The sequence below is a fragment of the Apiospora marii genome (genome assembly GCF_038362585.1).
Source record: "Apiospora marii strain CBS 49790 chromosome Unknown utg000006l_segment0_segment0, whole genome shotgun sequence".
Lineage (NCBI taxonomy): Eukaryota > Fungi > Ascomycota > Sordariomycetes > Amphisphaeriales > Apiosporaceae > Apiospora > Apiospora marii.
In genome coordinates, this window is record NW_027117378.1 from 1,073,189 (window position 1) to 1,094,906 (window position 21,718).

The 21,718-nt window shown below is 52.7% G+C and overlaps 7 protein-coding genes across 7 annotated transcripts; 1 reads left to right on the plus strand and 6 right to left on the minus strand.

The window, feature by feature from the left end:
- Nucleotides 1-268: 268 nt before the first annotated feature.
- On the minus strand, nt 269-1,558 carry PG985_010078 (uncharacterized protein; the record flags this gene model as incomplete). Its single annotated transcript, XM_066829846.1, has 1 exon — nt 269-1,558. One exon carries the CDS (start codon nt 1,556-1,558, stop codon nt 269-271), a length of 1,290 nt encoding a protein of 429 aa, XP_066682236.1.
- A 1,201-nt stretch (nt 1,559-2,759) lies between these two features.
- Nucleotides 2,760-3,897, minus strand: PG985_010079 (uncharacterized protein; the record flags this gene model as incomplete). The annotated part of the gene is made up of 2 exons (XM_066829847.1): nt 2,760-3,039; nt 3,146-3,897. 2 exons carry the CDS (start codon nt 3,895-3,897, stop codon nt 2,760-2,762), a joined length of 1,032 nt encoding a protein of 343 aa, XP_066682237.1.
- A 605-nt stretch (nt 3,898-4,502) lies between these two features.
- On the minus strand, nt 4,503-5,694 carry PG985_010080 (uncharacterized protein; the record flags this gene model as incomplete). The annotated part of the gene is made up of 3 exons (XM_066829848.1): nt 4,503-4,586; nt 4,740-5,089; nt 5,211-5,694. The coding sequence occupies 3 exons, from the start codon at nt 5,692-5,694 to the stop codon at nt 4,503-4,505; spliced, it is 918 nt and encodes a 305-aa protein (XP_066682238.1).
- Nucleotides 5,695-6,095: 401 nt separating this feature from the next.
- Nucleotides 6,096-8,059, plus strand: PG985_010081 (uncharacterized protein; the record flags this gene model as incomplete). The annotated part of the gene is made up of 4 exons (XM_066829849.1): nt 6,096-6,459; nt 6,529-6,961; nt 7,025-7,721; nt 7,895-8,059. 4 exons carry the CDS (start codon nt 6,096-6,098, stop codon nt 8,057-8,059), a joined length of 1,659 nt encoding a protein of 552 aa, XP_066682239.1.
- Nucleotides 8,060-10,070: 2,011 nt separating this feature from the next.
- On the minus strand, nt 10,071-10,891 carry PG985_010082 (60S ribosomal protein eL19; the record flags this gene model as incomplete). Its single annotated transcript, XM_066829850.1, has 3 exons — nt 10,071-10,229; nt 10,310-10,730; nt 10,818-10,891. 3 exons carry the CDS (start codon nt 10,889-10,891, stop codon nt 10,071-10,073), a joined length of 654 nt encoding a protein of 217 aa, XP_066682240.1.
- A 1,305-nt stretch (nt 10,892-12,196) lies between these two features.
- Nucleotides 12,197-14,364, minus strand: PG985_010083 (uncharacterized protein; the record flags this gene model as incomplete). The annotated part of the gene is made up of 4 exons (XM_066829851.1): nt 12,197-12,535; nt 12,580-12,661; nt 12,756-14,070; nt 14,124-14,364. The coding sequence occupies 4 exons, from the start codon at nt 14,362-14,364 to the stop codon at nt 12,197-12,199; spliced, it is 1,977 nt and encodes a 658-aa protein (XP_066682241.1).
- Nucleotides 14,365-16,027: 1,663 nt separating this feature from the next.
- On the minus strand, nt 16,028-20,666 carry PG985_010084 (helicase associated domain-containing protein; the record flags this gene model as incomplete). The annotated part of the gene is made up of 4 exons (XM_066829852.1): nt 16,028-16,240; nt 16,323-18,396; nt 18,453-18,550; nt 18,606-20,666. The coding sequence occupies 4 exons, from the start codon at nt 20,664-20,666 to the stop codon at nt 16,028-16,030; spliced, it is 4,446 nt and encodes a 1,481-aa protein (XP_066682242.1).
- Nucleotides 20,667-21,718: the final 1,052 nt, after the last annotated feature.

Genomic DNA, 21,718 nt, shown 5'->3' on the forward strand with positions numbered 1-21,718 from the left:
AGGCAGCTCCACTACCTGCAGGCGTCCTTTCAGCAAACCCTTGGGCACTTACAAACGCCTGAGCTATGATGTTCAGAGAGGGTGAAAGCGAATAGCATGCCATATCTACATAATAATGAGTTGAGTATTCCCAGTCGCTACGAACACAGTCCCCTATCCATCAAGACCACTGATACTGACAACAAACATGAATCCAAATGCTGCAACCAGCTACATGTGTCCACCCCGACCTCTCATTGCCCAGGATGCTAAAGGCAGTCTCAATCTATCATGCAGGCAAATTCAACTCTGGGTATTCTGGGATCGGCCACTTCCCATCACTACTATCCGCGGGTAGGGCTTTGTGTATCAACTGGTCGACCTTGAGAATAGACAGCACCCAAGCAGTATTCTGCAATAGCCAAACACCAAGCCTGGACGAAGGGAATATGCCACTGAGAAGACTCGGGGCCAGCCGCTGGTACTCATCGACAGGAGCCCGGACAACCTCGCTGTACGCTTTCAACGCCGACCCGATATCGTCCTTATGCCTCCCTAGCTCGCCAGCCAGAACATACGCCCCGATAAGAGAGAGCGTCGTGCCCATACCCGTGAATGGCGAGGGACAGAAACCAGCATCCCCCACGAGGACGACCCGGCCTTTGTAGAGCGGGTCAAGTTTGATCTGCCCGATTTCGTGCGCATAGAAGTCGTCGCACTCGTCCATGCCCTTGAGGAACCTGTCGACTTCCCAGCCGGCGCCGGCGAACACTTGACGGAAGGCCTCCTTCTGTTTCGCGACGGGCTCTCTGTAGGCCTGCCTGAACAGCCCTGCGTTCTTGCGCGCGAACAGATACACCTGCGTCATCGGGCGGTCGCCGTTCCGGATCATGACAGACCGGCTTCCGGGAGCATTGAACCACTTTGCCATGCCCCCCTCTCCCTCCGCCCGTGGGATGCTGTAATAGGCCGCGTGTATTCCCAAGGGGTGAAACGCCGCTGCGCTGGCTTCTACTCCCCACGTCAGGCGTCTTGTGCGCGACCCTTGGCCGTCCGCAGCAATCACCAGATCATACTGGCCGGTCTCGCCACTTGAGAATTTGACGTCGACTCCATGATCGTCCTGCGAGAGCTCAGTAAGGCTCTTCCCAAACTCGTACTTCAAGCTGCCTTTGGTCTTTCTGGGCCCAGACAATTTTTCGATTTCCTCACGCCGCTTCAGGCTTGCTTCATACAACATGTTGACCAAATCGTTACGCATGATCTCGCGGTCCGTTGACAGTGAGTAATTCCGCTTCCCGTCACGTGTCACGCCGAACTCTGCGAGCGAGTTGCCTTTCGTGTCCATGAACTGCAACCCTGTCTCGGCGACCAGTAACGGCTTGATAGTGTCATGCAGGCCCATTTTCTTGAGGATAGGCAGACCCTGCATCTTGAAATCAAGCTGCTGCCCCGCAACTCGTAGCGAGGGTGCGCGTTCCACGACGGTGATGTTGTGCCCGGGGTTGGCGTGCATCAGGAGGGTCGCGAGAGCCGGCCCGCATACACCGGCGCCGACGATGAGTATGTTGAGAGACATGGCAGTAGCAGAGGATATAAGATGCGTTTGCGGTACCATTACCTGGGGAGCCCGTTCTGATGCGGCTAGTACGAAAGTTTGGTAAGTGCCACACAAGAGGGCGATAACTGGGTGCCGATCTAAGATGTCTTAAAAGAGAAACAATGTGACTATGATAGGCAAACGGATGGCAAGTTGTTTGTTGTTGTGAAAGGGAAATGCATCTCCCCTAAATACTTCTGTCTTCTTGATAATGCGCCTGGTTGATGCCGCGGCCGTGATTGCGGCCGTCGTTTCGGCCGTTGTTCGGAGCCGAGAGGCCAGCACTGATAATTTGTGCAGCACCTCACCTCAGTAACGGCGTGGCCCGAACAACTAAACAACCTGCGGAGTTACGGTGATAAAACCGCTACCAGGCAGCCACTGGCTCATACCTAATAGATCTAGGTAATGGACTGGTTGTCGGCGCACCTGCCGAATACCAGTGACTCTTCGACGTTGCGAAGAAATAATTTGGACGATGAAGACTCTCTTTGGACGGACAAGGCGGAAGTAATATGTCACTATGCCTTTTTGTCTATCGTCAGAGCAGAATTACTGATACCCGACAGAGGTCTAAAAGGGGAATAGGGAGATGGGAGAAAAAGAAATAAAAAAAAGAATGCCCGCAGAGGGAGTTGAACCATCTTGCCTCTAAGTATAATCTAATAATACTATAATGATACAACCGCTAGGCTACACCGGTCCGGGCAAGGGAACTACATGTCAAAAGGGTATTTGAACCCTTGGTCGGGCCTCTCTGCTGTTGTTGTTCCCATGGAGTCCTTGGGTGTGGATGAACTCTATTACCCCCTTTCAACCAAGTCTATCAGAAAGCATATCCTATGGCACTCAGAATTTACCCCATGCTACACCATCACAACTCATGAGCACAAAGGCATGTTTTTTCAAGGACTGCGCAACTCAGTAAGACATTGCTTGGCCTCCGGCACAGCTTTGGCTAGGATGCCGGTGATCTCGTTCCAAACGATCTGCTGCAGTCTTTTCGCCATCGGACTGGCGACTACAGGCATGCTGCAGCTCGGGAAATTATTTGTTAGCTTCGGGCTCAACGCGCGGGGTATGGGTCATGGTATGTCCTGGGTGGTGGACTTACTTCATGTACTCCTCGTGCGGATAAAGCCGCGATAGGCGGTGTCCCTGCAATTTTCCAAGACCGTGGTCAGATCATCATTTCTAACGACCTTCGTTTGTTCGCTTGCATACAATCGGAGGCGAAGGGTACGTAGGGAAGGGTAGGCGTCTTCTCCAAGCTTACATGTTCTTCCTCTGTGGTTAGACCACCCATGATCAGGATCCGGGCACCGTTCTCCGAGGTTTTGAAGACGGCGGAAACGAAGATATCCCCCAGAAACTCTAGAGCGGGCGAGTTCTCGAGGATGTGCCGTTGTATCTCCGTCTTCACCATACCGGGCTCCATGGAGTTGATGATCACCCAAGGCCTAGAGTATAAGTTGAGTCGTCAGTTTCTCGCTGATGTCAGTAGCAGGGATAATCGGGGCAGAATACAACAACTAGTTTGTGGATTTTCTATACTGGGGGACTTACTTTCCATCAGGCCCCACGGCCATCTTAACGAGTTCTCTGCAGGCGTACATCAACAAGGCCTTGGAAATTCCGTACCCTCCCGACAAGCCCGGCGGCCACGTCTCCTTCTTGTTCCAGTGGTTCAAGATCCCCTCTCCCCCATTTTGCGACGACCATCCCTCCCATTTCGAAATGTCGTTTGCCAGCGATGCCGACGAGGTCGTGAAAGCGAGGTGGGCTGGTGAATAGCGGTTCCTGCGTTCCGCCCGCAGCCAGGGCATCAACAGCAGCGCCAACAGCACGCTGCTCAGCGTGTTAACCTGCAATTCTTCTTGCCAACCCTCGGGGCTCTGCACGAAGCGCGACTGGATGACGGCCGCATTTAGCAGGATGAAATCGAGGCCACCCTGTCCCTTCTTGATCTTCTTCAGGTCCTCCGCGAAGCCCACCACGGAGTCGTACCGGTTCATGTCGAGGATCATGCCCGTCACGCGACACTCCGACGCCCCCGTCGTGGCGGCGATGGCGGCCGCCTTGCCCTCCAGGTACTCCTTCGCCGCATTGGCCCGGGAGGCGCCGCGGCTCGTGATAATGACCTCGGCAGCGCCCAGGTTGACGCAGTGCTCCGCCGACGCGAGGCCCAGCCCCGTCGAGCCGCCGACGACGCAGACGGTCTGGCCCGCGAAGGAGCCGGCGGGCGGTAAGGGCAGGGGGCTCCAGCCGTGATAGACGTCTCGGACGATCCAAGACAGGATTTGGGGGATGGAAGCCATTTCGGGGATTTCTTGCACTTGCGCTCTAGTGACTAGTCTGGACAAAGGAAAGAACGTTACTTACTTTCTCAACTTGGGGCTGCTGCTGTCAGCACTTGGAAAACGGTAAAGTCCACGTGTATGACGCCGGAGCCCGGGCTTCCCGAGGGCTTTGTAACACAGCTAGTTCCGGCCTAATGCACCTAAGGGACACGGGTCGTGGGGGTACATCGTGTGTACCCCAAACTCTATTGCCCCTTTTCGACGTGGCGTACCAGGATCAGGGGCTATACGCAGTATAACTTTCGGTCATGCCTCACAGAAAGAACGACGCCACAATAAAGGGGATTCGGCATCGCGGAATCAGTCCGGCTCCCTCAATCATTTCAACATAAATATGATCCCGGAGTTTTGCGGCAACTTCCGTTTCGTCCGAACAGCAGAGACAATCGTCGTTAGGGGTTCCCGACATCAATGAAGTGTAGACAAATGGAGCGATCCTTCATCACGAGTTCATGATAAATGATGTTGTAAAAAGTGGCATTTAAGCTGGACGAAAGAAGTATTAGTAAAAAGAGATAAGAAATGAGCACCAGTGACCGCTCCTATAATCATAGCGAGCAAGATCATTCTCTCTTTCTGGCTTCCATCTCCTGCTTGACTTTGGCCAGCTCGGGAGCAACATGCGAGACACCCTCCAACATCCTATTCTGGAGATTTTGGTCAGCCAGAGGAGGAAAAACAGAAATGAATAGATATTGCTCCTCGTAATAGAAGGGTTTGACTCGGGCTCTTCTTTTGGTGCTTGTTCCTTAAAAGGGGATGCTTACTCGAAATCAGAAGGCAGGAAAGGCAAAACTCACAATAATCGACCACGGCAAAAGCAACCAAGCCAACCGCGTCACGCCCGCATTCTGCCCGACCCAGACCTCCCCCACGGCGCCCCGCTCGACATGCCGCACGACGTCGGCGGCGTACCGATGCGCGTCCATGGCGCCGCGCTGGAGCCGGCCGTCGGTGAGCTGCCCCAGGTAGCCGCTGATGGGGCGGTAATACGAATTGGAGGGTAGTCGGGGCGCCTCGACGCCGTCAAAAGCTTTGGTCTGGACGCCGCACGTGATGAGCGTCATAGTCCGGATGCCGAGGGGCTCCAGCTCGCGCTGCCAGGTGTTGCTGGCTAGGACGAGGGCGGCTTTGGAGGCGCCGCAGGTGCCTGTAGAGCTCTTGAATCAGCAAGACAGTATCTAGGCACAATCTCGACGTGTAGTTGAGTGACCGGTAGGCAGTGCAGAGTGAGGATGGTAAAGACAGGGAATAGAGACTTGACTACGCACCACTGAAGGGCATCGGCATATAGGCGCTGACCGATGCATTATTGACCAGACACCCCCCGGCCTCGATCAGGAGCGGCGCAAAAGCCTGTACCATGGCCAAGGGCGCCCAGAAGTTAAGATCGAATATTTTCCGGGCCTCGTCGATGTCCGTGTCGAGGGCCGGGAGGATCTGGGCCTGGCCGCTGTTGTTGACGAGGACGTTTAAGCCGCGACCGCTCGTCGCCGCCTTGACGCTCGCGACGGCGGCGGTGATGGAGTCTGGAGATAGCACGTCGAGCTGGAGGATGGTCACGCTGCTGCTGCTGTTATTCTCGTCTTTCTTCGCGGCCTGGGCGGAAAGACGGGGCGACACTTTAGAGAGGTTTCTGAGGGTGGCGAAGACGTGGTATCCGCGCTCGTGGAAGGTCTCGGCCAGGGCCGAGCCGATGCCGCCGTCTGAGCAGCCGGTGATCAGAACTGACTTCTGTCTAGAGGTTTTCGTCATCGTGGCCGGGATGGGGTTGGTAAGAGGATAGTGTTGAGCTGGCTATTCGACATATCCAGAGGCCAGGGGCTTCTCATTGCCCTTATATGGATGTCCGTCCATGTCCGCAACATAAACGCATTGCAGACCGAGTGAACAGGTCATGACTCAGCTAAAGTATCCGACGCCCTTCTATCAACACGAATTCAAGTCAGCGTCATTTCTATAAGCCCGGATCTAAGACGGGCCTTCGATACCGGACCTTTGCTACTACAACGGGCGCTATGCCAGAAAGGAGCAAGGCACGGAGGTGTCGGGATAAGCCTGTCAGCATCCCGCAGTCGCACCTCGGACTTGTAATCTATCCTTTTTTCAACACGATTTACCTAATTGAGGAACTGCGCCAAGACTTACTTTTCAAGATGTCAGAGCTGAAAGATACAAGGAGAGCGAGTGCAGCTACTGCCGGGCCGTCAGTCGGTAATATGCCGTTCATCGTCTCCTCAAACGGAGATAAGGCCAACCCGACCACCCGGAAGCTCATCAGGAGCCACGTCATGCGCGGCAAGAAAAAGAAGAAGAACACGGTGAATTATCGTCGACTCCATGGAGGAGACATGAGAGATATTGGCACTTCTAGCAGCCCAGTACAGCGCGACCATGCCATCCTAGAAGAAGTAACCAAGGTGAACATGCCGATCCTCCCCGGTCGCTTAGGCAACCGTCTTTACTATATGGACTTCCCCGATGGCATAGACTCATCGGTCATCATACAGATGATACAAGGTACGTGATAATCCATCCGACCCAGCGTATTGAGTTCGTTGTGGATTGATTCAAATATGCCCCCCCAAGTCTCGAAGGTTGCGATGAAGATCATCTCCCCTCTCCTAGCGTCGATTGGCTTCCACGGCGAAGGCGGAGCGGCGGCAGCACCGCATCCAGTGGGCTTCGATGCGGCGGCGCTACATATCAACGCCTACGCATTGGAAAACTTCATCGACCGGATCCTGCGCCGCCGGCCGGACGCCGCTGTCAATGCGGCAGCTACTCAGCATCACCAGAGAGGGCTCCAGCTCTTGCGCCAGAAGCTGCTAGGAGACGACGAGGAAGAAAAGATCACCGACGCGACCATCAGTGCGGTCTTGAAATTGGCCAGCGCGGCGCACTTTGATGGGGATGTCGCCACGTCCAAGCAGCATATGCAAGGCCTGCGGAAGATGGTCGACTTGAGGGGTGGTTTAGATGCCTTCGACCACCACCCAAGGTTGCGTACCGAGATGTTGAGGTATGTAACCCGCCTAAATATGACCATGATCAATCGTTGGGAATGTACTAACTGTGAAGAAAGATGCGATCTCGGTATCGCGCTTCTTACCGACTCTAAGCCCCGGTTCTTCCTCCAGCCAGCAGAGCCCATACCCGAGTATCCTGAGCAGCTAATGTCCAAACCCATAACCAACCTACGCCTGGAGCAGTTGGCACACTTCGTCTCGACCCTAGATGAAGATCTGGCCAAAGCCTGGCAGATCACGAGGACCTTCTGTTTGTTAGCCAACCTGGGAACCCAGACTCGGATGCTGCTTCCACCAGAAACCATTCATGGAACCATGACTGCGGTTATGTACCGACTTTTTCGCATGGGCTTCACAGCCGGCTCACTGGATGAGACCGTGCGACTTGGCCTTCTTGTCTTTACCTACCATATCTTCCTACAGTGGCAAGACATCCGGCCCCCTTCTCACGGCATTTCTGCGGCATACCACCAAAGCCTTCGCCATCATGTATCTGGCAATGGATCAGTGTCCTCAGAGATAATGGTATGGTTGTTGATGACTGGAGCTGTATCAGTCTTCAATATCTCAGAAGACGACTGGCTAAGAGTTTCCCTGCGAGAGCACATGGATATGTGCCACGTGAGGACTTGGAAAGACCTGCAGGAGGTCCTGAAATCGCAGCTATGGATTCAACTACTGGATGATGAATCAGGGAAGCACATTTACGATTCTCTATCCGGGTCACTACATCTGCAAGCCGACAAAGAAGAAGTAAGAATGTGGATTGAAGAAGCGATTGAAACACCATTGGAATAAGCACAGTAATGACCATGTTATCCGGTAGCTCACTTGCGATCTACTCTGGATCGAATGAGAACGCACGAGGCATCGTTTCCCTAGCCAATTCGGGACAGCTAGAGTAGCTAACCTCATCTCTGTCGCAGGGCTCATCTATTGACCACCCTATTGACTTGACCGCGGATGACGACACCGATGGAAGTAGCGAAGCTTCGTCTTTGGCCTCTGAGAAGGAGCCCGACCATGACACGGAGGACGATGACAGTGGCAAACCTGGCCATAGTCCGAACGCACATACCTTTTACCGATAGATATATTAGTGTTCTATATTACGTACATACGTACGTTCGAATAACCCATTGCCGCTAATAGTATCAAACACGCGCCTCTGTTCCTCTCCCTTCGCTGTATCATATCGCTGATCTTCGAAACTCCCCCGCCACGCAAACAAAGAAACAACGTGTCTAAAGTCATGATCATCTTACAAGCCATTCCTTAAAGCCGAGGCTCAGCTCGGGCAATCTTCTGCGCGTCGTTCCCTTCCTCCTCATGGTCCTTTCTGGCATCTCCTCGACTTCTTCTCTTGTTTTCTCCCTTTTTCTATAAACACATATTAGAACATGACAAAATCGCAGAAGAATACCGTAACTGAGGGATGTATACGTTATCCTTAAGACTCTTCTACACAATACCGGTCGACCCCAATATAGAAAGGGCCGCCGTCTCCAGCTCTTCTGGAGTCTTGGCGTCGACTGCCCCGGACCGACCGCAAGGCTTGCACGAGTATTGGATAAAATGAAACTTGGTGGACACGTTTGAAACGGTGAAAATGGTAGTGGAATAGAATTTTGGCGTACCATTTCAGACGATGGAAAGCGTGTAAAGGAAAAAAGCAACCAAACGACACAGGCCGTTTCCACGTGGCGGCGGAGAAGCGAAAGAGTTCCATTGAATCGATTGATAGTCGATTGAAGCCTGCCATGCAGCAGGACGAGGTCGTTGCCGCGCACACGAGCTTGGCGGCCCCGGCCGATATCGACGCGACCTGCTTGTCGTCACGTCCGACGGAGTTTTGTCGTACATCGCCCCGGCTGCTCCAAGTTGGATCGAATCGCTGCTCACCCAACGGCTGCAGCGATGATCGACCCGGCATTCTCGGCGGGCTTGTACGAGGCGACCGTCTGGTCGACCCAGCGGTTGATTGAGAAACGGAAGAGAGCTTTTTTCTCTGCTTCCACAAGGGAGGGAAACCAGCCCGAGAAGGTGCTGTTGGCCCAAGTGAACCAGTTTTCGGCCGACGGACTCTCCGGGGTTGCCTGTCACTGAAAAAGTAGAATCCAGCGTGTCAAATGGGTTAACATTTGAAGAGCGTAGAAAGTACGACAGCATCCAAATCGAACATGCTCCTTCCGTCATAATCTTGCCCGAAAAGGGGCAGTTGCCGTTGTTGTAGTGGCCCCCGACGCTACTATCCAAACTCAACAAGCCAAGAACCGCATACCATGGCATACTCAGACTGGGATAACACACCTCCAGCATAAAGTCATCTAATAGAGCCAATTGAATCAACGGGTGATTATTAATTATCCCATATCATAGTCCACCTTCCCCAGTAATTGACGAAGCCGGAACGGGATGCCACCTAACTAGATCCGTGTGCGCCTGATGGAATCCATGCCCTGATGGCTGAGCGTCGGCCAATCGCGCAGCAAGTTGGAGACTCTCAGAGACACTGAAATGTGGGAGTCGCCTCAATAGTCCCAAGGCAAGCAATCAAAGGTGTTGGCAATGTGGGTGAACAAGTGATCAGTGGCTCTCTACTGTAGGAAATCTGTTGAAGCCAACATCATCCAATGCCTCAACCATACAATGCATGTATGACGTGCTGCCCGGGATTTCCCGTTGGGTCAACCAAGATGGGAAGAAGGAAAGACACAAGAGGATGCACGAGATGACGGTAAAGGATAGGATGTATCATCAATCACATTTGAAGGCTTCTTCTATGTAACTTTAACATGCGCATAATCATGTTCCGAGGCAGTAGCCAGGACGTCATTATCGTCAGCTTGACCCCCTTCGTCACATAGGGCACATCACATGCAGGAGACCAGAACCCAAGACCGTGTGCTTTCCGTTTTCTTCTCATTCGTCAATGCCAGTGCAAACAGCTCGATGGATTCATTCGCGTTATTTACGGTATGCCTCCGAGCCTCCAGATACGCGACGAGAAAAAAAAGGTGACCCAAACCAATGACTCCGAATGCAGCCGTTTCTCAGATACCGTGGTTGTAAAGGAACTCAGAATACCGGAGGTGATTTTGTTCACTTGCTCTCCTCCTCGCCCTCGCCCATCATGGCGCTGCGCTTCGCCGCCACACGCTCCTGCTTGCGCTCGCGGGCAGCCTTGGTCTTGGCGCGCTTGGCGTCCATCTCGTCCTTCAGAGCTCGCTCACGGGCCTTCTCGGCCTTGGCACGGTGGATCTAGAAGAGTGAAAGTCAGTATGGTAAAGCCCAAAGGGATATATATGAGATGTTGGATCTCGGTGGGGGGTTCAACATACGTGCTCAACGAGGGCACGCTTGTGCTTGAAGGCGTTACCCTTGCTGGAGTGGTACAGCTCGTGGTACAGGTGCTTGTCGATCTTGCCGCTGGCACGGTACTTGACCAAAAGGCGGCGGAGGACACGGAGGCGGCGCATCCAGAGGATCTGCTCGGGCATACGGGCATCGGCGGTACCCTTGCGCTTACCGAAACCACGGTGACGACCGATGCGGCGGGCGGCGTTCAGCTCACGGGCACGCGATCGCGAGTGCATGGTGACGGGCTTGCGGATGATGAGGCCATCGCTGACGAGCTTGCGGATGGTTTGGCGGGAGTTGGCGTTGGAGATCTCGCTGACCTCGTTGGGGTCCAGCCAGACCTTGTTCTTGCCGCAGCCAATGACCGACGCGGCCAGGCGCTTCTGGGTTCGCAGATTGACCCTTAATAGGAAACAAGAGTTAGCCCACTAGTCTCCCATGTTCCAGGGCCACACAAATTTGCAGCGAGATATGAGATGCCGAAGTGACATATTTCGATGGACAACGGATCGACAGATGGGGGCGAGAGTCTTGACGAGGTTGCTCAGGCGTAATTGATTCATAGCAATTGCTGATGGGTGTGGTGGTCGGGGCAAAATCGATGATGCCGATATTCGAGTCAGGGCTGATTTGTGTGTGCGTGTGTATGTGTAAAAGTTTCGTGCTCTCTCTCGCCAAACGATCCGTACATTATTTCCATCGCCGCATCCGCCGAATCCATCGAAATATCAAAATGTCGCAAAGGCTGACGCAGACGAACAGTGAGTTTGGGCAACTTACATCTTGATTGCTGGTATCCGGTGAGATGGTCGGTTGTCGAGGTCTCCTTTGGTTGAGAGGAAGAGAAAAAAAAGGCGGGAGGGGTCTAACTGGACGACTTTCCTCTCACTAAACTACAGCGCTCGAAAATTGGTGGTTTCGGGGCTTTGGCTTTCGGGCAAAGCGTAATTGAGAAATTTCGACCAGAAAGTGGTGCCTTCCCAGCTGGAAAGCAGCAAGATTGTGTGGGACTAGTTTGCATTGGGGCTAGTCGAGCCCTCTTTGTGGCTTGAATGCAAGGTGGGGCTTGTCACACAAGATGTCAGCTTAGCCACAGACGGTCGAATCGAGATGTGGCTGATTGGGACTCTGGCACTGTGGCCCAGCTTTTTTTTTTCTTCTTCCTTTGGTAAAACCACTCAGGCCGCCAACCCCAAGCTTGCCAAGCTAGCCGGCTATGAAGCGGATGAACCTCCGGAACACTCTGGAGTTGACCAATGCCCCGACTTGTGCGGATGCAAGCTTCAGACCATTCCATACCAGAATGCAAGCCGCCGTCGCTAGTATGACTCGATATGGTGCTGGCAACGGGTGGTCTGAAAAGGCATAGACGGTGATGCATAGACAGCTGAGTGTCACAAACGTGCTGATGTCCATCTTGGCTTCGATACGGCGGTCGTTCATCACGAATTCGTCTGCATTCGGAAGGGGGCAGCAACATAGTGATGCCCTGCCCGACACATCGTAGGAATACATCATGGTTATAGACTGCGTCTGGATCATCCTCCAACTCCAGGCTGCATCTCCACTGGCACCTTGCTTTGACTACATCAGCTGCTAATGACAGACTAATCAAACGAGCCGTCTCACGTGGTTGGTATCCTGGAGATTTACTCTTGCGCACTACGAAGGGGGCTGCAGATGGGCGTAAGCAAGACGATACGAATGGTGAATCTACCTTGTCAATTTGGTCTCTCGGTGTCCTCGGGCCCGTCCATTGTTAGGCCAGCAACATGTCCAACCCACGAAATGTGGCGCATTTGCTCATGTAAGTGCGTAGCTGAAAGCGCCATCCCTCTGGCCTATTGTCTATCCAACCAATACCACTATCATAGTTCATCGCGCTCAACCTTCTTCTCATCTTCTCGCGCCGCCTTGATCCACTTCTCCAAGTCTTGCCTGTCCGCCTTCCTCAGCACCCTCCACGCATTCGTCTGCACTTCGACGGTGGGACCAACGTAGAGCTCCAGCGGGTGCTCCATGGCCAACGGCCACAGCTCCGCCAAACCCTGGGTCTGCGTGAGCAGCAGAGCGCCGACGTCGTCCCAGACGAGGCTGCCCAGGACGCGGACTTTGCCCTCGAAGAAGGGCGATTCCTCGGAGCGGAAAGTCGGGTCGTTGGGGTCGAACAAGGCGTCGACGGCGTAGATAAACGGGCCAACGTCCCCCTGGGGAGGTTCACCAGGGGGGCAGGGTTCAGGTATGAAGCCACAGACGCTTCATCAGCGACCAAGAAAACGTCCGAGAAGCAGTTTTCTGGGAATGAAGCAGACTCCACGTAAGTAGCGAAGTGGCTGTTGAGTCATGTTAGCCATGGAGTTTTCGTGTCTTCAAAGTCGATACCAGCGAGAGGAGTACCAGTCTATTTTACTGGTGGGTGAGTCTCACCTTTTCAGATCTTCCAAGTTGGGAGTGGGTTTTCCCACGTCGTTCCCGTCGATCCAGTGCATGTTTGAGATATCGCGGACCTTGGTGATGTTGACCAGGCTGTGACCCCAGTTGCCCGTGTCGGCCTCGAACTTCTCAACAAACTGCGACCATTGTGCCTTCGAGTGCGCCTGGGAGGTCTTGTACACTACGTAGCCCCATCCGGACTTCTCGGACAGATGTTCCATCCAGGACTCCGTCTCGTAGGTGATGGACTTCCCGCGGAGCTCCTTACGCGCCCCGGCCTGGGCCTTCGCTTGCATGAGCAGTAAGGGCCCGAGTTGCGCAGGGTCATTGAAGGGCCGCTGTTGGGCGCCCGGATTCTCCGCCATGTCTTTCAGCGAAGCCATGAGGTCGATGTGTCTGCGCCGGAGATGGTACTCTCTCCTCCTGCGCTCCGTGTCTGGCGAGAACGCAATCGGCTCCGTGCCATCTAGCGCGGTCGTCTTCCTCTTAGAGACAGCGCGCGGGGTCGCCGACGAAGCCGTGCAGCCCTTGTACCCATCCATGGGAATGAAGATACCCCAATCGGCGTGTGCAGTGTTCTCACTAAGATCCTGCCACATGTTCGTCAATTTCCACTGTATCTCGTCGTAGTCCGCTACCATGAGTTGGTCAGGCTGGTGGCCGTCTATCGCTGCTAGAACCTTCCTCTTGAGGGGGCGCAGGGCTTCCAAGACCCATGTATGTGCCTTGTTCTCCATGACTTCGTAGTGGGATCGCATGTACTCGGCCCAGAGGGCAGTAACAGAGACGCCGGGCTGCGACTCCTGAGCCCGCTTGGCGTTGAAAGCCTTCTCGAAGGTTTCAAGGTGATCGTAGATGAGATTGTAGGTATCCCGCAGGGCATCGCTAACCTCAGGCTCATTCAGATAATGGAAAACGTTAATGACCTGCGTGACGAGCTGCGACGTGTAAGTGAAGTTCCGAAGGTCGCTAGCCCCTTGCTCGTCAAGACGCCGCTGGGACAGGGGCATGACACCTTCCCACAGCCGCGACTTCATGGCGTGGAGGTCCTTGCTGATGACCTGAAGTCTTCCGCTGTCCTCATCGGATCCGATGCGGGTCATAACGTCTTCAGCCGCCGACCGCGGACTCTTGTTGAAAGGCGCCGGGGCCCACTCCGAGTAAGGTTCCGTAACAAGCTCCATATCGTCTCCGAGAAGGGGAAGCTCGGTCTGCTTGCCACTCGGCAGGCGGCCGTTGATGGTGAACTCAAAGAAATGGACGATGGTCTGCGGCTCAAGAATACGGTCCACTTCAGGGAAAACATTAGCTGAAAGAGCTTTCCCTTTTTGAAAGGTGAACAGAGGAGGCTTCAAGACATACCAACCCAAACCGTGTGCCCAAGCTCGACGGCTTCCTCATTCGCGACGAGGCGAGGGCGGCTGGCAGGAGTGTTGCCTCTTGCCAGCGCATCCTCACGAATGGCCCCTCTGATCCCTTCATTCTGCGGCCCGAGAAGTACTTGCACGATCTCCTCCATCAGGTCCATGTTTGGTTCCTGACTTGTATTCGCCAAAAGAGTCTGGGCCCCGAGGGCCCATATGAGGAGACGAGAGGCGATCATTGTGCGCCCTCGCAATATTCATGCCAGAATGCCAGGCTGATTTGGTCCAATGACTCTTTCGGTTTCAGAAAGGAGAGAAATGAGGCTGATGATATCCGAAGAACAAGGTCTATTATGTTGAGCGGTTGGTGTGGTGGTGGGGCTCTTTGTTAGCTCTCGCACCGGTCCCCGTTGGTCGTTACGCCAGACTTCGGCTTCCGCAGGCTTCTGTATACACGCCGGGTTCTCCTCGAATTCTGCCAACGGTTCCTGGTGTGTAACTTGGTATGTCGTGGCCGCATCACAGTCAAGTAAAAAAAAAAAAAAATTGAGCAATATGGTTGTAGTTTTGTGTCCTGTATCCCTTGCTTGTACCTAGGTAGGGTAGGTTTGCTGTGTTATATCAGGCCGCCCACCCTAGGCAACGTCTACTATGCGGGCTTTCATAGTATTACTGGTAGGGCAACATGATCACTCATACACTCGTACTGGATTGCTCCAATTTGCCAGTATAAGGCTCGGTGATTAAAGGCCATAGCTGTTGGCGGTACGTAATGTGGGATGTTACAATTCACGAGTATCATCTCAATAGGAGACGCGCACTCAGCGGAACGCCATTCACGAAAGTAACATGAGCAGTCTTTAGCCTGGTCACCTACAGCGTTACCTCAAATCGGTATTATGAAACTGCCGATTCCTTTGTTGGTTATGTTGAAGTACAGGTTTCGTTGTGATTGGTCGCACATGAATTACCAAAACCGAGTCGAGAGGACCAGGACACTCCGTAATAGAGCAATCCCCGGCTGTGTAAGGGATAGTGGTGCTATCCCTCTTTACTGGTCGCATGAGAAGATATGCAAAGAGGAGACGGGTATACAAGGCTCCTTGGCTGTGGAATTCTAGGTCGGGGCCTTATGTTGGACAACTAGCTGTTTCTCTGCCCGACCATGCTTGTCACCTTGTGTATCACCAGCGCGACTCCTTTCAATATAGCTTGGTGTCGAGGATCGAGTCGCGAATGTGAAACCCCGATTGATTATGATGGGATTACATTAAAGGTGATCGAGAAAAGTTTCTGCTCATTCAAGCACGAATTTGAGCCCCTGACTCTGGTGATCTCAACCAGCTTCCCACACCATATCGTAATCATGCCAGAAAGGGTCACAACTGATTCTCCATTTACGTAGAGGTATGTCACGATTCAAATATTCTTATCTTCCAACGTTCACAAGTTAATTCCGATAGTACTCGATAAGCAATGATGAGCCGCCCACCTCTTAAAACTTCAAATCCCGTCTACAGACCACATAACATGCAACTATGTCTTCATGCAAATGGAGCGGCGACTCTGCGCTCCCGAAAACACGCAGCGCGACTACAAACACCTAGAAGCGGCAAAATCAATCAAAGTATCAAGGCCGAATGACGCTGACTTTTATTCTCGCATTGCTATCTATAAGGGTGGGTTTCCCTGGGGCCAAGCCAGAAATATAGAAGCATGGTGCAATAACCAAGCCCCGAGACTGGCAGCTGGCCACCAACAATATGGATGACTCCTGTAGACAATGGTGTAGTAACTGGCCAGCCACAAGAGGACGGGCTGGCAATGCGTGATAGCCAAGGCATCGCTAAGAAGCAAACACCCGGGCGTTTGCCTAGGATGATGTTGATGTCCTAGCCCTAACTAATTCTTTCCAAAGTCCTGGCTGAAGATTCTCTGCCAGACTCCCATCCACTTCTCTTGCTGCTCCGTGAGCAACTTGCCCGGCATCTTGAAGCTGCGGTTGAGGATATCGCGTAACCGTGTTCTGAGCACTTTGATAACCAGCATAGTCTTCCAGTCCGGAACGCTGAATCGTGCTCGGTTGCCATCCAGCACGAGAACACCAGAGTACATCTAAAAATGTGTTAGCAAACCATTGTGGTACTGGGCACAGTCCTATAAAGGACCCAAAGAGGGTAAATGCGGTGCTACTTACGTCGATTCGCACGTCGCCACAGAGCAAAGCGACGGCAAATGCCTCGGCTGCTGTCGTCTCGTGCGCATTGAGGAACTGCTTCGACTGCATAATGTGGTAGTATGACAGCCATTTGAGCTCCATGTTACCCTTGTTAACGCTCGAAGGGTGCAGACTGATGCTCTGGTTGTTGCCAACGTTGCGGAAGCCCTTGTTCTCCTTCATCAACAGCTTGGGGTAGAAGCTCCAAGCAATGACCGACGACATGATGACGTCGTTGTTGCTGTTGATGTTGACCCGTTGCGGCATATCGAAGAACTGGCTCCGACGATTCGAGTGGCGAAGTCGCTTAAGAGTGCGACGCTCCTCGTCGGTAAGCTGGAGGAACTCCGAGTCGACCAAAGAGGCAATAAGCTGACCCTTCAAATCCTCAATGTTCAAGAGGTTTTGATGAGATAAGAAGTTCTTCTTACAGAACTGGAATACCGGAGCGCCTTGCTGTATGACATTCTTCCAAGCCAAGTATGCGTTGTAGACGGTGAGTAAGTCTGAGTCACCCCTCTTAAACGACTTGCGCGCTTGATCGGCTTGCGTACGCTGTCCAAAAGCCGCTGAGAATGGGGATTTGGAAGACAATATGGCTGCCGTCGTGATGGCCATATCCAAGCATTTGAAAATCGTGCCCTGGAGGATGAGTTTACCAAGGAAAACGTCCAGAGGTAGTTTCGCCAACTGTAAGCCCAACGGGGTCAAGTCTTCACCAGCAGTAAGCGCTCGCACATCGACTAAAGCATCGACAGCGCGGCGGATGTTCTTTGCTGAAGGAGGATCAAGCGCTTCTCCGAGAGTCTCTTCAATGCCACCGATCTTGCAAATCTTGACACGGATAGCCAGGTCCTGCAAAGACAAACGAAGCATTTCTGGTGTTTGCTGATCACTCATCAGTTTATCGTGGCGATGTCGAGTAAACATGTGGAAACAGAGTCCCTCCTGGACTCTACCGGCGCGGCCTCGTCGTTGCTTTGCGTTGGCCCTTGAGATGAAAGTATCAATCAATCGCGATAGCTGTCGCCTTTCATCAAACCGCATCTCACGGTGCTTTCCCGTGTCAATGACACATGTGACATCAGGGATTGTGATACCGGTTTCAGCAATGTTGGTCGCCAAAACAATCTTTCGAACACCCTGCGGTGGGAACAAGAAAGCCCTCTCCTGGTCTTCAGTGGCGATGGTGGAATGTAGAGGGAAAATGTCCCAGTCCTTCTGGAAGAAAGGCTCCCCAAGAAGAAAATCGTTCAAGGCTCGGATCTCTGCGATGCCCGGCAAGAAAACGAGAATGGCCTTGCTGTACGGAATATACTGCGGGTCAACTGAGATTCGGCCGATCAACTGCACAATCAGCTCGGGGTCAATTTGATACTCATCAAATTGGGCAAGTGTGTTTCTCGTCTTGGCCGAATACTGTCGAAGGTCTTTTACAGCATCTCGTGCTGAGCCCGCCTCCTTGTCATTCTCGGCCGGATCATCATCCAGGTCAATTGACTTCTCAGCAGGATGCTTCTGGTCAATACTATAGCCAGTGAGCTCCAAGGCATCTTCGAGGTACTGGACCTGGACAGGGAAGGTTCGGCCAGGTACGTTGAGTACTGGCGCACCGCCCATGTACTTGGAGAACTTCTCCGCATCCACTGTCGCCGACATGAGGACGACCTTCAACTCCTTGCGGCGTAAAAGCAACTTCTTGAGAACAATCAGTAGAAAGTCGGAATCGATCGTCCGCTCGTGAACTTCGTCCAAAACAAGATGAGTGATCTCCCGAAGATCATTGGATCCTTCGAGCATGCGCATAACGATACCAGTGGTGGCATAGACCAGCCTTGTTTCCTTGGACGTGTTCGATTCTAATCGGATGGAATAGCCAACCAAAGACCGGTTTGTCCCCAATTCGTTTCTGCCCTCGCCAAGCTCTTCGCTTACACGTCGCGCCAAAGAGAGAGCAGAGATACGTCGTGGTTCAGTACAGTATATCTTGCACGGTCGCCCCAGTGATAGCTGGTGCTCCAGAATGAAAGCGGGCACCTGTGTGCTCTTGCCACTATCGATTTTGTCAGTATATATGAAGATACTGAGAGTGAAAAATGCTCTACTTACCAGCCGGTCTCACCACAAATGATGACAACTTGCTCCCTTTCAATGCTATCCAGGACTTGTTGCTTGAAATGCCACATTGGTAGCTGCATACGTGATTGCTACATAACAAGTGTCAGTAGAAAACAGCAAAGGGTGAACATGGTAGTAACTTACAAGCATGGCTTGGAACCTCGGGGTGTTGCATTTGTTGGCCCATATCCTCTGGTAGAATTCAGGGTTTGTGGATTGACCCTTTTCTCTGTCCGAGCCAGAATCGCCAGAATCATTGAGAGACTGGTTAGCTCTCCGGCCTCTGAAAGCGCCTTGCAAGAGGATACCATCCTCTTCTTCCTGGTCCTGTCTCTGCCGGACCATCCGTCGTAACTCTTTGATGGACGCACGATCCTGTGCGTCGTTCTGGCTCTTCCTGGTTTGGGCGAATTCGTTCCACAATTCTTTCCATACTGCTGGTAAGCGCATGAAAACCTTTTCTTCCTTGGTAGAATGGAAGATGGCAAACAGTGCAGCCGTGGCGACATAAGCTTCTGATTGTTTGCTATCAGGAGTAGCCACATCATCCATGCCAAAAGAGAATTGAAGGGGGTAAGCATAGCTCTCAATGTGAGCAATATCAGTGGAGATAAGCTCTTGAGGTTTGGACCAATTGATGACGACGATATGTCGGTTCGCAAAAGATGCTTCAGATATAAGTCGGTATTGTAGCTTCACTGCTGGGTCCCTGGAGCGACAGGTCTCTTCCAACGCTCTCATGGGGGTGACGCCAGTCCATTTACCAAAATGGCGAATGAATACCTTTGATCCATCTGTGCTGTTGATAACGTTTTCGGTCTTTCCAGTGCTAGGGTCTACTTCCTGCACTGGAAGACTGGCAAACAGGTCTGACAAAGATTGTTCGTCATCGGCACTATCCTGCTGGAGAACTTCTGCGGCCATCTTCTTGGCCTCTTTTGCAATCTCATCGTCTTCGTCATCTGAAGCGTCGTCGTTTTGTTGCTCAGCGAGGGCCTCGGATTCATCGGCTTCTTGCTTCTTGGTAGCGGCATATTCTCTCTCAAGAATGACGCGCTCATTCCGCCAAGTCTGCTCGGCAGAGATCTTATCAAAAAGAACATCCTGTTCTATATGTTGGATTTTAGCCAGTAGCTTGGCCTCCTCCATATCCACATCCACGTCTTGTGAACCATTGACGCCCTTCTTCTTACCACCCTTGGCCTGCTTGATATCTTGCTTTGGCCGCTGAATGTGGAAAAGCTTCGCTTTGCTTTCAAGGTAGACGGGGACAAGGTCGTCGGGCTCAATGTCGCTGTCAAATGCAGGAGTGATCCTCTTCGGGGAAGCAGCGCGAGAAGACCGAGATTTGGCAGAGCCATTTTTAGCCGATGGCGTAGCAGTGCCACTGAGCTCCAAAAGTCGCGGCGTGTTGGCACCAGAAGCCAAGGGACTTTCTTGGGGCGTGTCAATGAGCCTGGGGAACGTCTTGCCCCTCTGTTCGTAGTCGGGCAATTCGTCCCTGCTGCACTCACGAGCGAGCCAGTCCAACGCTTCTTCCAGGCCCCAGATGTTCTCCTTGGTGGTGCCGCCAATGTTTGGAGCAATCTCCAGTATGTACTGCAACACAGAGGCGACCTTCTCCTCGGTAAAACCAGCGCTTGCCAATGTTTGCTGAAGCGTCCAGAGCTTCATGGTGAGCTCCTCCTCGGGCAGCAACCTACCAGAACTAGTGGTATCGGGCCCAAGGGAAGACGCGGCAAACCGGTGCTCGGCCTGGATCAAATCCAGTATGTGATCCATCAGCTCTTGCGGTAGCCATTTTCGTGAATTGATAGGCTCGGCCTGTCCTCGTAGCAGGCGTCGGTCCGTCTCGAGGCGTGTCTTCTGGCGCTGGGCGTCGCGCTTGACCTTCTGTGCGTGTTTCTCGACGAGAAGCTGCAGCTCAGCCTCCAGGAGCTGTTTCTCAAACTCTTCGGGGCTCAGGTCGGGCTTCGTCGGTTGTGCCAGCGTGGAATCAGTCGGTGCGGGCGCTGCGGTCTCGGACGTCGCTCCGGCGGCTTTACCTTCGAGGGTTGACGATGGAGTGGCTCCCTTTCCATTTGGTGTGATGCTCGCCTCTTCGGCCTTCTCAACGCGGGTGACGGGCTTTGATGCGACTGATGTAGTAGCAAATCCTCGTGCCGGGTTGGCTGTAGGCTTCGTCTTCTTCTTTTTCGGCGGCATCTTGGCTGTGAAGTCGTATAATTTATCGGATAGATAGAATGAAGGGAATGTCCAGCTCGATATCTCAAGCAAAAAAGGAAAAGGGAATTGCAAGCAGAGCGCCTATGCGCTCACTCCGTAAGGAAGCCGGTCAGTGCTACCATCAATGGACGTAATTTCTGGTCGATCTTGGTGGCGCTGTGTTGAGGATGACGCGGTAGCAAGCAAGCAAGAACCGTAGCCGTCAGGCAGGTTGAGCGCGTGATCGAAAAAGAGAAATCGCCGACTATGTGAACAAGTTGCGTTTTTTCCTGTAGATATCGTCTGGTTGTTGCGAGGTAGTGAATTGGTCGCATTGATGATTCAAAGGCCCGAGGGAAGTGCTAGTGGATGAAGCTTCATCCAGGTGTGTATGGAGGGGCACAAATTGACATCACCGGTTCGATCTCCGACTAATGCCAGGCGAGACGCACACTACGGGTTCAGCCAGGCAGGGCCGCAGGCTGGTTTCGAGGTAAATTTATTTCCCCTGCAGTTGCAGCACCACTGGATGCACAGGGCAGATAGGGCGAATAAAGGGTACGTACAGGGTAGAAGCACTCCAAAGATTTGGACTAACCAAATCTAGCACCAGCTGTCGATATGATTCATGTTGAATGCAAAATGCTGCCGATGCTTAATGCTCGAACACTCAAATGTTTTATTCAAGCTTATAGGCACTTGGAGAAGCTGCCAGGCATGTCATGACCAGAACAAAGACTAATGTTCTGGGCTGCCTAAATATTCAGTCAGATGTACATAACATACATAGGTACTCGAATGCCTGGTGAAGGTAGCCGTTGGCAAACAAGTAAAAAGCCCCTACCTAGTACAAGCAAGCAGTACTTCATGCCATGATGCAGTTCAGGTGAGTCAATGGCCCGAAATCTTGGCACTCTAGAAAAAGAATACACAACCGTTAGTGTGACCGCCTTCCCTAAACAGCTCGCCGGGCTGATTTTGATTTTGCGGGAGCAGCTCTTCCATGTCACCCCACATTGACATCGCATTCGTCCACATTTTACGATTGATGC